A 13,499-nucleotide genomic window follows, 5' to 3' on the forward strand; every position below is an offset into this window, starting at 1 on the left:
TTATTTATTTATCTATTGAACAAACACATTTGGATTTATTTTCATTACTATCCATTAACATACGATGCATTTATTTGCATTATTAGAAATAAAATAATTTTTTTCTATTAAAAAACATTTTTTCTATAAAAAGTTCTCAACGTTACACTTAAAATTCAACAATTATTTTATTAGTTTAATTGGTGTCCAAGAGTGTGTGGCTCATTTGTAACACCCTGTTACAAGTAACCCTGCAGTGTTGTGTTTTCCTCAAAACTGGCTAGGAGTCACTGTGTGTTTCTTACATTTTTCAAAAATGGTTCCACCTTTTAGCCTAGACGATGGTAATCACAACAATATAAGATTTTACGTACATACTTTTACAGATTTAAAAGATTTAATATATATATTATAAGATGTAATATATATCGAGTGTGATAGAAAAATACTTTAATGCCGCAAAAATGGTTTGTAGTGTCTTTATCATCCAAATTTTGCTGAACATTTTCTATAATTGGCAGGAAGTCGTCTGCCGAAACCTCGGATGCAAGCCATGGTTAATCTTGAGCAAATAACTTAAAACTCTGTTACATTTTGTAACCCCGCATTACTTAGTGCCCCACGCTCCCCTAACCATCAAATGCACCATGCACAGTGAGATTTTGCAGTCCACCTCTAATGTTTCTTTTGGAAGTGGGCTTTGGTAGGATGCAGGTTGCGAAAAAAAGCAAAAGCTGTGTTTGTTTACCCGAATGAGGGATGATTTACCGCAGTACAGAAAGCACTCAGGGCCTTGCTGGATGTTGTGTAACACATACAAATGGCCATGTCAAATACTCATTAATTTGATGTGGAAGAGAGGCCTTCACCAAGCAGAATAAAAGCCACCTGGCTCATTTTGTGTTAAAAAAGAAAAATGCTAATGCGGCGGATGCTCGGCTTTACCCGTTGGTTCCATTTATGTTTTGTGTAAATGGTTATTTATTCCATTGGAACGAGGATACGTTTTCATTGTGCATGTTAAACTCGAAGTGAGCGAAAGTCAGTTAGTTGAAGGCGATAAACACAATGGATGTCTAAGTCGGTGAGAGTCTGGTTTGTTATGTGACGCTTCGCAGGCTTCCATTAAGACAATGGAACGCAGTGTTTTAGCAGGGAACAAAGCCTCTGCCATTTATCAGGAGATGTGTTTAGGTGGAGCGGAAGAGAGTTCAGCGGAGACCGCAGCAGAGTTAAGACTTATTTGACAGGGTGACGTGCATTTGACTAATGAAATGAACCGTGAGTTGTACGCCAGCTGTGCTCAGTTGGTGATGCTTGCGAGAGTAATGCGTTTTTCAGCTGGAATTGGGCCTATCCTATTGTGAAGAATACATTACAGCTCATGACACCCGTGGGATGCTGGAGTGTTTAGCTGAGACACAGCTGCCTGGTGTTTGTACACTTGAAGAAAACAGAAAAACAAAGCACCTTTGAGACGCAGATTTTTTTTTTTTATAAAGAAACAACTTTTATTTCAACTGTGTTGGCAACAAACCAATGTTCTTTTTTCCCCCCATTTTTAGGTTTTTATAAATGAATGTCTTATCTTGACCACCATACCTTTAATAAAAATAAACATTATTAGAGGTGACTAACAACAACTATGGTAACATGTGCCTTATTTGATCAAAATATATATGGTTGCATTTTTATACATTATGAGACACAAATGCTTGAGAACTCAGTCAGATGTGAGGGAACTGAATGCACAGTATTACACATAGTCTTGTAGAAAGAGCTGACATGAGAGAACGCCTTTCACATTTATGAAAAGAAAAATGAGACAATTCATGCAAAAAATAAATACGTAAATAAAATAAAAAAATTATGGAAGCCTTTTCCATCAGTGAATTAAAAAAAGTGACTGACTTTTCACCTTGTAATTGTGAGCTTATATACTGCTGTTATTACTCACAAGTTCACATTTGTTAGTCAATACATTTATTTGTGAGTTATAAAGTTATAATTGTATGGTGGCCGACAAAGCTTAATGCGCTGCAATTAAAGAAAACGCATGCAATCACAACCCCCCCCCCCCCCCCCCCCCCCCCTCTGGCAAATTAAGAAATGATCTTCGTCAGTTCGACAGCAGACGTGTTGCAAATTCTCACAACACATACAACTGAAAAAACGCACCGCATTTGGTCACAACACTTACAAATATCCACGTAGCACAACGGAAATGTTTCAAGGGTAGCCAAAGATATGGCTGAGATATGGATGTGTTATTATGCCGTGACTGTTGCTCAATGAAGTTGTTGGTGGTCTTTGAAATAGGGCTGTGCAATGTGGGAGAAATATCTAACTGCGCTTTTTTTTTTTTTTTTGACTGATATAGCAATTTTAATTTGATTTGTGATTACATTTTTCAGTCTAGCTTCTGCTCAATATTCTGTTTTGTAGCTTCTTACTGCTAAAATGCAGTGTGTTAGTTAAAAAAAGGAACTGAAAAGATATTAACTTAAACATTTATTCAAATTTACTTTTAATATTCAGAAATGAAACACTCTTTTTTTTTCTCTAGAGAAAACAGAAAACAAATAAAATGACCTCATCTTTCTGTAAACAAGTTGAACTCAAATTAGGGAGATCATGTAGCTTTTTATAAAAACAAACAAAAAATAATAATTATGAAAATACAGAACATTCAGCAAACTAACATGGCTGGAATAACTCTGAAATTGTACTTTGCTGTTGTTTGCTACTATAGATTGAGTATCACTGGCTCAGTTACTTTCAGTTTACTTTTTAGCAAGACGCTCCCCATATAGCCGCATGTGGTGCTTTTTTAGGTGCTGGTTGTTGTATTTCCTTGTACTCTGGCAACAATTCTGCAACAGCTCTTACAAATGACCTGTTTTTGTTCAGTGTCTGTGACTTGAAACCAAAATATTTCCATATTACAGATGTACTGTTTTTCTTTGATATGAATTCGTCTATTCATGCTTCTGAAGCGGCAGACGCCATCATTCCACTTGTCCGCGTTTTCCTGTTTGTTTTTTTTTTTTTGTTTTTATTGTGGGCATTCCTCATTGTTTGGTTGCGCAATTCTGATTGGGCAGAGCGAAAGTGTGCTCACTTAATCAGTTAGTAAGACTATCACACACAAATGGCAGTCACGCATTTGCTATAGGCAGGGGAAATTAAATAATACATGTATATTTCATATCGCAGCCTCTTTCAAGTCATGATTGCGATTCGATTTCGATTAATCACACACAGCCCTACTTTGAAATATGAGTATCCTGATTTCGTTGCCTTTTTAAAATTATTAGCCTAATTGATGATGAACTGAAAGGTTGCATTATTAAAGCTGATAGTGTTGTGGCCAAATGCAGCGCGTTTCTTCAGTTGTTTGCGTTGTGACCAAATGCAGCGCGTTTCTTCAGTTGTTTGTGTTGTGACCAAATGCAGCGCGTTTCTTCAGTTGTTTGCGTTGTGACCAAATGCAGCGCGTTTCTTCAGTTGTTTGTGTTGTGACCAAATGCAGCGCGTTTCTTCAGTTGTTTGTGTTGTGACCAAATGCAGCGCGTTTCTTCAGTTGTTTGTGTTGTGACCAAATGCAGCGCGTTTCTTCAGTTGTTTGTGTTGTGACCAAATGTAGCGCGTTTCTTCAGTTGTTTGTGCTGTGACCAAATGCAGTGTGTTTCTTCAGTTGTTTGTGTTGTGACCAAATGCAGCGCGTTTCTTCAGTTGTTTGCGTTGTGACCAAATACAGCGCGTTTCTTCAGTTGTTTGTGTTGTGACCAAATGCAGCGCGTTTCTTCAGTTGTTTGTGTTGTGACCAAATGCAGCGCGTTTCTTCAGTTGTTTGTGTTGTGACCAAATGTAGCGCGTTTCTTCAGTTGTTTGTGCTGTGACCAAATGCAGTGTGTTTCTTCAGTTGTTTGTGTTGTGACCAAATGCAGCGCGTTTCTTCAGTTGTTTGCGTTGTGACCAAATGCAGCGCGTTTCTTCAGTTGTTTGTGTTGTGACCAAATGCAGCGCGTTTCTTCAGTTGTTTGTGTTGTGACCAAATGCAGCGCATTTCTTCAGTTGTTTGTGTTGTGACCAAATACAGCGCGTTTCTTCAGTTGTTTGTGCTGTGACCAAATGCAGCGCGTTTCTTCAGTTGTTTATGTTGTGACCAAATGCAGCGCGTTTCTTCAGTTGTTTATGTTGTGACCAAATGTAGCGCATTTCTACAGTTGTTTGTGTTGTGACCAAATGCAGCGCATTTTTTCAGTTGTTTGTGTTGTGAGAATTTGCATCATGTGTGCTGTCAAACTGATGAAGATCGTTTCTTAATTTGCTGGTGTTTTTATAATTGCATGTGTTTTCTTGCACGTTAAGCTCTCTCGGCCACCGTATAATTGCAAGTTTAAATCTCACAATTCTGACTTTATAACTCACAGTTTAAAATTGCACATTTATATCTCACAATTATGACCTTATAACACGCTATTGTGATTCTGAAAATCTTGCAATTTGTGAAAAAATGAATCAATATTTGTGACATTCAAAGTTGCAATTGCCTCTTTATTTTTTTCAATTCAGTGGCAGAAACAAGCTTCCATAAAAACATAAACTACAAACTCTAAAGATTCAATATCAGGTACAAAAATGTAAATTATTTTAGTACTGAAATAAAATAAAAATCATAATAAAAACAAAATCATAATAAATTAAGAGAGCCATGCATTTAGCAAGGCAAACACTAATATTTGGAAACTGGATGCAGCGTTTATGGTTGTCAGTCATGTGTATGACACAGTTGTGAAGCTCTAATTCACATAGATCCTTTTTTTTTGTTCTTTTTTTTTTGTCATGCTTCTTTTAGAATCCATTTTTACATCCGGATCTGAGACAGATCTTCTACACAAGTCCCAGAACAGAACATGGCCCTCCATTTAATATTCTGATATATTTTTTTGTCTCCAAAGTCAAAACCCATTCCTGTCTCTGTGATGTGCCATAATGGTAGATATATTTATATATATATTTATATATATACGTAGTTATATTTTCCCTTTGTCGTTTGGTACATAAAGTGAATTCATTACGAGTTGTTTGGCTGTGGTCTCTTAGTAGGCAAACAGGAAGGGGAGGAACTTATGCAGGATCAGCAGAGTGATGTAAAGAAGAGGCTCAGTGGACGCCATTGTTCCGGAACCTGCCAATGAGAAACAGAGAGACAGAAACGTTTGTCAGATCATCATTACAAAGAAAAGAATAACGTCAGTTATTTAGTGTGAAGTTTATTCCTCGCCACTGCTGCCACTGGATTGCTTGGTTTGGTAATTGTGGAGCTGCGCATCGATGGATTTGCTCTTCAGTGTTTGGACTTTCAGCAGTGAAATTTAAACCACACTGAATTGAACTAAACTGAACTTCAACTCAGAAAACTGGACTGATACAGTTTCGATCTACTAGAACTTCTATAGGCTGCTTTGACACAATCTTCATTGTAAAAGCGTTAGATAAATAAACATAAATAGAATTGAATTGAATAATATGAACATTAATTTCTCAAGAACATTAGCATTAGTTTGAGAAACAGATAATCTTTACTGCTTTTAGTCTAAGGGCATTTATTGCATCAAAATCTGATTCACCATGCGGGCCATATTTCGTTTCATTAAAGTCCTTCAAATGGCTCTTTCATAACGACTGCTCAGCAGTTTTGTTCTTATCGCCTCATTCCTTCACGGAAGTTGACAATCTCACTTTACAAGAGCAAATTGCAGTCGGCTGTGCTGAAGATGTTGGATAAAAAGTGCACAGTAGGGATGCAGCATATCTCAAAATAAAACTGATATCGTGACATGAGTTAGAGTGATTTATCTAATCATGCCGGCTGTGGTTTAATTCAATTTATTATGCAGCTCTCTGGAATACTTGATTCTGATTGGTTGGTCGTGACATTTTTAAGGTGTGTTAATTCCTGATAACTGTCATCAATAGCAACTCCAAATAACATACTTTTCATGCAGGAATTACAGACTCGCTGTCTCTTGTTTCCTATAGACACATTTGCTGTCACCTCGGGTCTGTTATAGTCATTGATTATACTGGAAATTCATTAAAAGTAATGTAATTATGCTGCAGTGTTCATCTACTTACTAGTGGAATTGTTTTGCACACTGTAATGGATTGCAAGAAAACAAACATGAATTGAAAACAGTTTATTCTCAAATCAATATCTCTTGTTCCCATATTAATTTACAGTATGTGGTGAAATGTTGTGTAATAAGGGATATGATGGTACAGTATCTCTTTAATGTATGTTTAGTATAAAGGTCTCCTTAAGTGGCTTGAAATGTGCTGCTTTTTCGATGTTTGACATCATTTCAACTGCAACATAAAGACAGATGAAGTACTGTATATTGATTAGCTCCTCCTCCTTTGGAAAAAAAATGGCATTTTGTTTATGTCACAACTCGAGCCACTGAGCTAAAGCACATCAGATTCATGTCAGCCACAGTCTATAATAGCAACTGCTGAGTCTGTCTAACGATTTCTCCACTTTAAAATACAGCATTGATGTATAATTCAAATGGGTCAGATACATTTTGTGGTCTGCGTGACTCATGCATATGATCCTCTCTGCGCTGTCGTGTCTCTACGGACCAGAGCAGACTGGATGTGTGGTGCGGCAGTTTGCATGACATTAATGCAAAATCAGACTTTATTCACCCCACTGGAAACAGCAATCATATAGAAAATAGTAATTGTGTGTAACTTGCACTGGGGACATGATTAACTTGTTTAAATCCTGTTTGTGTCAATAAATCCCACACCTGTTGTTCTATTTATTTCAGTTTTTTTAACAATACGACATCTTCGCCTTAGAGCGGGTTGAGTGATGGAGGACCGACGGGTTACATTGGTGACCCAAATGGGAGTGTGGTTTAGGGGGATGAGTGTAACAGAAGCCAGCTAGCAAACTGCTATGCAGGTAAACCTCACTCCTCTGACCTCTAAAGGTGCTCTAGCGACAGACACTAGAGGCCATGGTCTTCAGCCTCCTTGTTAGAGCACCCATGCAAAGAATCGCTGGTTCGAGCCCAGCTTGGAGCAGGTTGGGTGGTGCAGGACCGGTGGGTTACACATGCACACTGTGGGCCTTTTGAACTCCAGCCAACATCAGCACAACAGAACACAGAAACAGATTGTGAAATGTATATATCATTGATTTGTCATAGCATTTATATATCACACAGCTATACTTTCTGGTGATTTGATGTGCTTCTTTTATTCCCACTTGTAAGCTGCCTTGGATCAAAGCATCTGCTAACTGAGTAAATGTAAATTCCGACGAGTGGTTATCACAGTTGTGGGACAGGCAGCAACAGAGGACTTTAATGTCATTTTGAATGAAAAGAAAGAAAATAAATGTGAGTTGGCATGCTTCAGATACTAGAGAGCCTTTGATCGGTCAGAAGATCTGATGAAAATCTGAAGTGCACGGTGATGTCTTAAAATGTTGAGCATAAGTTAAAACTACAAGAATCAGGTCACTGCATTACAGCAACTAGTTTATAGATAACCCTACGACTAACATGATGATACTAGCACCCAAAATATTGCTATAAGTAGATATTTTCACAACAACTTGAATAAATACAATAAAATAAACTGAATGATAAATGTAAAATGGCGATGGCGCAGTGGGTAGCACAATTGCCTCACAGCAAGAAGGTCGCTGGTTCAAGCTTAAGCTGGGTCAGTTGGCATTTCTGTGTAGTTTGCATGTTCTCCTCGTGTTAGCGCGGGTTTCCTCCGGGTGCTCCAGTTTTCCCCACAGTCCAAAGATATGAGGTATAGGTGAATTGGGTGAGCTAAAATTGTCCGTAGTCTATGAGTGTGATTGAGTGTGTTTGGTTGTGGCTGGTAGGTCATCAGCTGCGTAAAACGTTTGCTGGATAAGTTCGACCCCAGATTAATAAAGGGACTAAGCCGAAAAGAAAATGAATGACTGAATGTAAAACATTTTCTACTCAAATCTCAATAGCATTACAAAATGCTATAATGACAATATTATCTGACCTTTATATAATAAAGCCAATATTAACTATTTACTCAGAAACATACCCCCACAATTATTAAAAATCCTTTTATAAATCATCATTCTAAAAATCCTATTATAAATTCTAATACACATTAAAATTTAAACTAAATATTGTTTTCAATCACGTGGTTTTGGTGACGCGCAAAATTTCGATGAAGGGCAGGAAGTAAAAAACTGAATGGAGACACAGAGGAAAGACTGTAGTTTTGCAATTTCTATCATATTTCAAAGGAGGTAAAACTGAAAACAACCACATATGTTAGACAAGATCCTTATATCATGATGAGGGCCGAGCTTGCAACTGAACTAAAATATATTTGCCTGTCATCGAAGTGGTAGATACTGTATAAGTTATTATGTTACATGAAAAAAAATACTACAGTAAATAGTATAGTGTTCGGAAGCAGACTATAGAAAATTACTTGAACTAAGCTGTCATAGTAATTATATGGTCACACTTTATTTTAATGATCTGTTTGTTAAATTGAAGTTACATTGCATCTGCATGCCAACTAATTCTCATTAGATTATAAGTAGACTGTTAGGTTGGGGTAAGGGCTAGTGTAAGTTGACATTTACTTGCTAAGTTTCCGTAGGCTTCAGTTTTCTATGCTATAATTACAATGCACAAAGTTTCAGTATTTATTGCAGTTTATCAGTTTATTTTGCTACATTATTCGGTAGCATTCATTGACAAAGAGTTGCACACCTTATACACTTTACTTTGTTGTTCAAAAACATTACTATCGTTTTTCTCCATGCGAATATCTTCCAGACATCGTGAAATAACAGATGAAAGCATACAAAAGCGTGGACACATACTCTACATTATTATTTATTTATTTTTGCATGGGTAAAATGTGCTCCACAATAATATCTGTGTAGTTTTGTTGCAGGTGTAGCATTTCTTTTTTGTTCTGTAGTTACTTACCATCAACAAACATTCACCGCTGCTGCGAATATAGATATTACAGTTACTTATTCCACCAAAATGCCAGTTAAGACTTATTATTATTATTATTATTATTATTATTATTATTATTGGATTATTGCAAAACAAGACGGATATTTCATTGCAGCGATTACATGGCAGGGTACGTTATTTATGTTCTCCTGGATTTTGTACAAGTGTGGTAGTGTTTGTATCTGATTTCTATATAACACATTAACATATTTATGCACATAACTAGGCCCGTATAAAATATTTATTGTTGCTGTCAAATGAAATATTGTATTAAAAAAAATAGTTTGTACACATGGATGTTTTGAATAAATGTTTATTACACAATGCCGACTTTACTTCCGTTTTTCAGTCAGTTTCTTGAGCTTTCCTCCCTTCATAAGCAAAAACTTTTGGAAGTCTATAAAAGCTGTTCGACGTTTCATATTTTGGCTGATTTAAACAATTATAAACAACACAAAACAGAAACATTTTGATGTTCTGATAGCAATTCCTATGTAGAAGAATCACTTCCTGATCTCCATCTGAGTCTCGTGCGTCATCAATGACGTCATTTGAAAACAACCTATAATTTTCAAATATTGTGCATCAATAGTAGGCTGCACAGAGTAAAACGGGTAGAAAAGTTCTCTTGGTCCTCCATGTAACCTACTTGCTCCTCTGTGGAAACTACATGTCATTTCCTTCTATGACTGACAGCAAAACAGCAGCCTGTGGGCCTTTTGAGCTCCAGCCAACAACAGCACAACAGAACACAGAAACAGATTGTGACATGAACAGACTAACACAAACACACAACAAGCACAACCGCCAGAAGGAAGCATTTAGATCACACATCTCTCCAATATAAAGATGTACGCACATTCTCACACGACTTGAACCCGCTAGTAATGATTCATTGCTTAATGGGGCTGCTGACTCTTAGAGTGTGAAACCACCGTCTGTTTTCTGCAGTTCTGAATTTTCCTATGGCCATTTCTCACAACGCTCTTTTACTCTTACCCTCCCATCATCCCCAAGCAGATTAGCATGGTGTGCCGTGCAACCTCGTGACCTGAACGCCGCGGTATGCTAACACGCTAGCACAACATCACAGACTGGAGAAGCATGTCTTACAGTGGGTTCCTGGAGCGTGTCCATATGTCTTATGAAGCCATATTTATTTTGCCTCCTCTCTTCTATTATCATCTTTGCAGAGGGAAGAGGATGGTGTTGTACTCCTGCATGGTTTGTTGAGTCGGTCTGGTTCAATTTCATGCTCTTTCTGAAAAGTCAAACATTACGGCAGGGCTTACTTTTGATTTGACACAAAGAATCACTCAGCTTACGTCTTTATTCTTTTAGTATTTCTGAATAGCTGAGATATACTGCTCCAAAATGTGGCCCACTATGGGTTCAGTACATCAAACGTGAAAAGTCCCAGTGAAATCTAAATATTTTTGTTGCTAGTATGAATATGTTAGTCTTAAGGCAGTCTAGTGTGCTATACAAAAATCACACTTAGAAGATATAAACAATCAAAACTTCAGTTTCTAATCTTCTGACCAATCAAATGCCGAACACATTTCAAACCACTTCGTCAGAACTTTAGAGTTATTTTTTAGGTTATTTATGGGTTTTATAAGGACTCTTATGCTCACCAAGTGCTTGATCAATTTAATATTTGTATTGAATACCAATAATGTAAAATATTTTTACAATGTAAAACAACTGTTCTCCATTAAAATGTTTTAAAATCCAGTATTCAGTGTTACACGATCCCTCCGAAATCATTCTTATCTTCTAGTTTAGTGCTCAAGAAATGATTATTATTAGTAGTAGTATTAATGTAGAAAATGCATGTGCTATATAAGCTATTTTTTTGATAGTGTACAGAACAAACCATCGTTATACAATAACCTGCCTATTTACCCTAACCTGCCTAGTTAACGTTGTTAAGCCTTTAAATGTCACTTGAAGCTGTATAGAAGTGTCTTGAAAATATCAAGTCAAATATTATTTACTGTCATCATGGTAAAGATATAAAAAATCAGTTATTAAAGATGAGTTATTAAAGATGAAAACTATTATGTTTAGAAATGTGTTTCACTTTTCACTCCATTAAACATAAATTGGGGAAAAAAAAATAAATGGGCTAATAATTCAGGGGGGCTAATAATTCTGACTTCAACTGTGAGTGTGTGTATATGTATGTATGCATATATATATATATATATATATATATATATATATATATATATATATATATATATATATATATATATATATATATATATATATATATATATATATATATATATAAACACACACACACACACACACACACACACGCAACAGTTCTGTCTGGTTCTTGAATCTGATTGACTGATAGCCATGCGATAATCTGCAAATAACAGCACTCTTACAACCACTTATCCCTTCACCCTTCTGTGTTACTCCACCCACATACTGCGACAAGCAGAGGACACTCTATAATTTGACAAATATTGCTGCTGTTGGAAAACATAATGTACTTTTGAGGCTTTATTAGTCAAGGATGTTGTTTAGATTGCAACTTTGCAGTTTGTTTATAAGGATAGTTCCTATTTTATAATAGTTATAATTTCAGAGCATCGGATTCCTTGTCTTTAGGGGAGAAAAACAGCATTTTCTCAGCGAAAGTTTCAATCTGAACAAATCATTATAAATGTATTTATACCACAGAAACAGGCAGTGTTTGCTTTGCTCTGGCTTTTTTGGGGTTAATTACTGTGAAACCCTGATTGCAATAGAGAAATACACTCTACATCTGTAGATTGATGGCGTTTCATGCCGTTCAGCCTAATAATATTAAAATGTAGGCAAAGTCATCTGTTTTGTCATCACTTTAGACATTGTGCTAGAGAATCATTCAAATACTAGCTCTAAAGTGATGTTGGTAAGTAAGCAACGGTTTCTGCGGTTCTGACGTCAGCTGCAGATGTGAATGAATGGCAGAAGTAAGTAGTTCCCCATACAAAAGAGCTTTTGAGACTCTCCGTGTTTGATTGTCTTTTTTATATACACTTTTGTGCCGTCGAACTGTTGTATAAATGCAATATCACACTCATAGCATTGCGATGGGGCTGTACTGTAAACAGTGGCATAGCGCAAAATGCGGGGGGCCCCCTGTACGGACTGCTGGCGGGGGCCCCTATCAGAAATCACGCTCAGTGGGGGGGGGGTGGCCGAACTCACGCTCGGTGGGGGGAATTCACCGCCTCCCGTCAGTGCCGATATACAGCCACAAATACATATTTCTTGGAGTGCATCCTGTAAAACCTGTTGTTTTAACATTTCTTGAGCACCACATCAGCATATTACAATTAAAATTTCTAAAGCATTCAAGACTTCACACTTTTAAACACAACAAAATAGAAAACAGCTATTTCACAATCATTTATTTTCCTTCGGCACTTCTTACAAAAAAAAATCATTAAAATAATGTAATAACATCAAGCTCATTCATTCATTTTCCTTCGACTTAGTCCCTTTATTAGTCAATGGTCGCCACAGTGGAATGAACCGCCAACTTATCCAGCATACATTTTACACAGCAGATGCCCTTCCAGCTGCAACCCAGTATTGGGAAACACCCATACAATCTCACATGCACACACATACACTACGGCCAGTTTAGTTTATTCAATTCACCTATATCACAAGTCTTTGGAGAAACCGGAGCACCCGGAGGAAACCCATGCGAAAATGTGGAAAACATGCAAACTCCACACAGAAATGTCAACTGACCCAGCCGGGACTTGAACCAGCAACATTCTTGCTGTGAGGCGACAGTGCTAACCACTGAGCCACCATGTCACCTCATAACATCAAACTTTTAAATGGAAAATAACTTTAAAAAAAACCAGATATATTCAAGCTACAATGGGTCACAGGATCTTCCACAAATCCTCCTTCAAAATGTCACGCAACAAAAATCTCTTACCGAGGGACATGACAGATACACAGGAGATTAGACTAAACAAGGGTAAGTGAATACACGAACAGACGTGCAAATCAGCTAAAATGGCAAAGTCATGACCCTGACTGCTGTGGAAATAATTACAGTCAACAGAGGGCTTCAGCGTCCAGCTCATTACTCACATGTCATCAGTAATCTCCTCCTCTTCCTCATTTAACCCTCCAGAAAAGGACATTAATCCGTCTGTTCACTTAATAACATATTTAATGAACACACCCCAGCGATCAGGGTCACTTTTAATAATATTTTATAACCTCTGAGGGATTATGCTTCTCATATGCTGATGAAAAAGAATATGCTGTAATAGGAAAGGTAAAATAATAGGACGATGTTGTTAGTTTAATTATTCATGCTGGTCCAAAAGGGCAAGTTGTCTGAACCCTTTAGTTTTGCTTGAATTTAATTTTAAGGACATTTTACAAATATAGGCACGTCTTCAGCAGTCTGCATGCTGAATATTTAGTGCC

The 13,499-nt window shown here is 37.0% G+C and overlaps 1 protein-coding gene across 1 annotated transcript in view; it reads right to left on the reverse strand.

Annotated features, from left to right (window-relative positions):
* Positions 1–2,081: 2,081 nt before the first annotated feature.
* Positions 2,082–13,499, reverse strand: part of vstm2b (V-set and transmembrane domain containing 2B) — a 30,748-nt gene continuing 19,330 nt past the window's right edge. The window contains 1 exon segment of the mRNA XM_056461987.1: positions 2,082–5,173. Coding sequence (XP_056317962.1) covers positions 5,085–5,173 — 89 coding nt within the window. The 3' untranslated portion in view covers positions 2,082–5,084.

Source organism: Danio aesculapii, chromosome 7 (assembly GCF_903798145.1).
Source record: "Danio aesculapii chromosome 7, fDanAes4.1, whole genome shotgun sequence".
In the NCBI taxonomy this organism is placed as follows: Eukaryota; Metazoa; Chordata; class Actinopteri; order Cypriniformes; family Danionidae; genus Danio; species Danio aesculapii.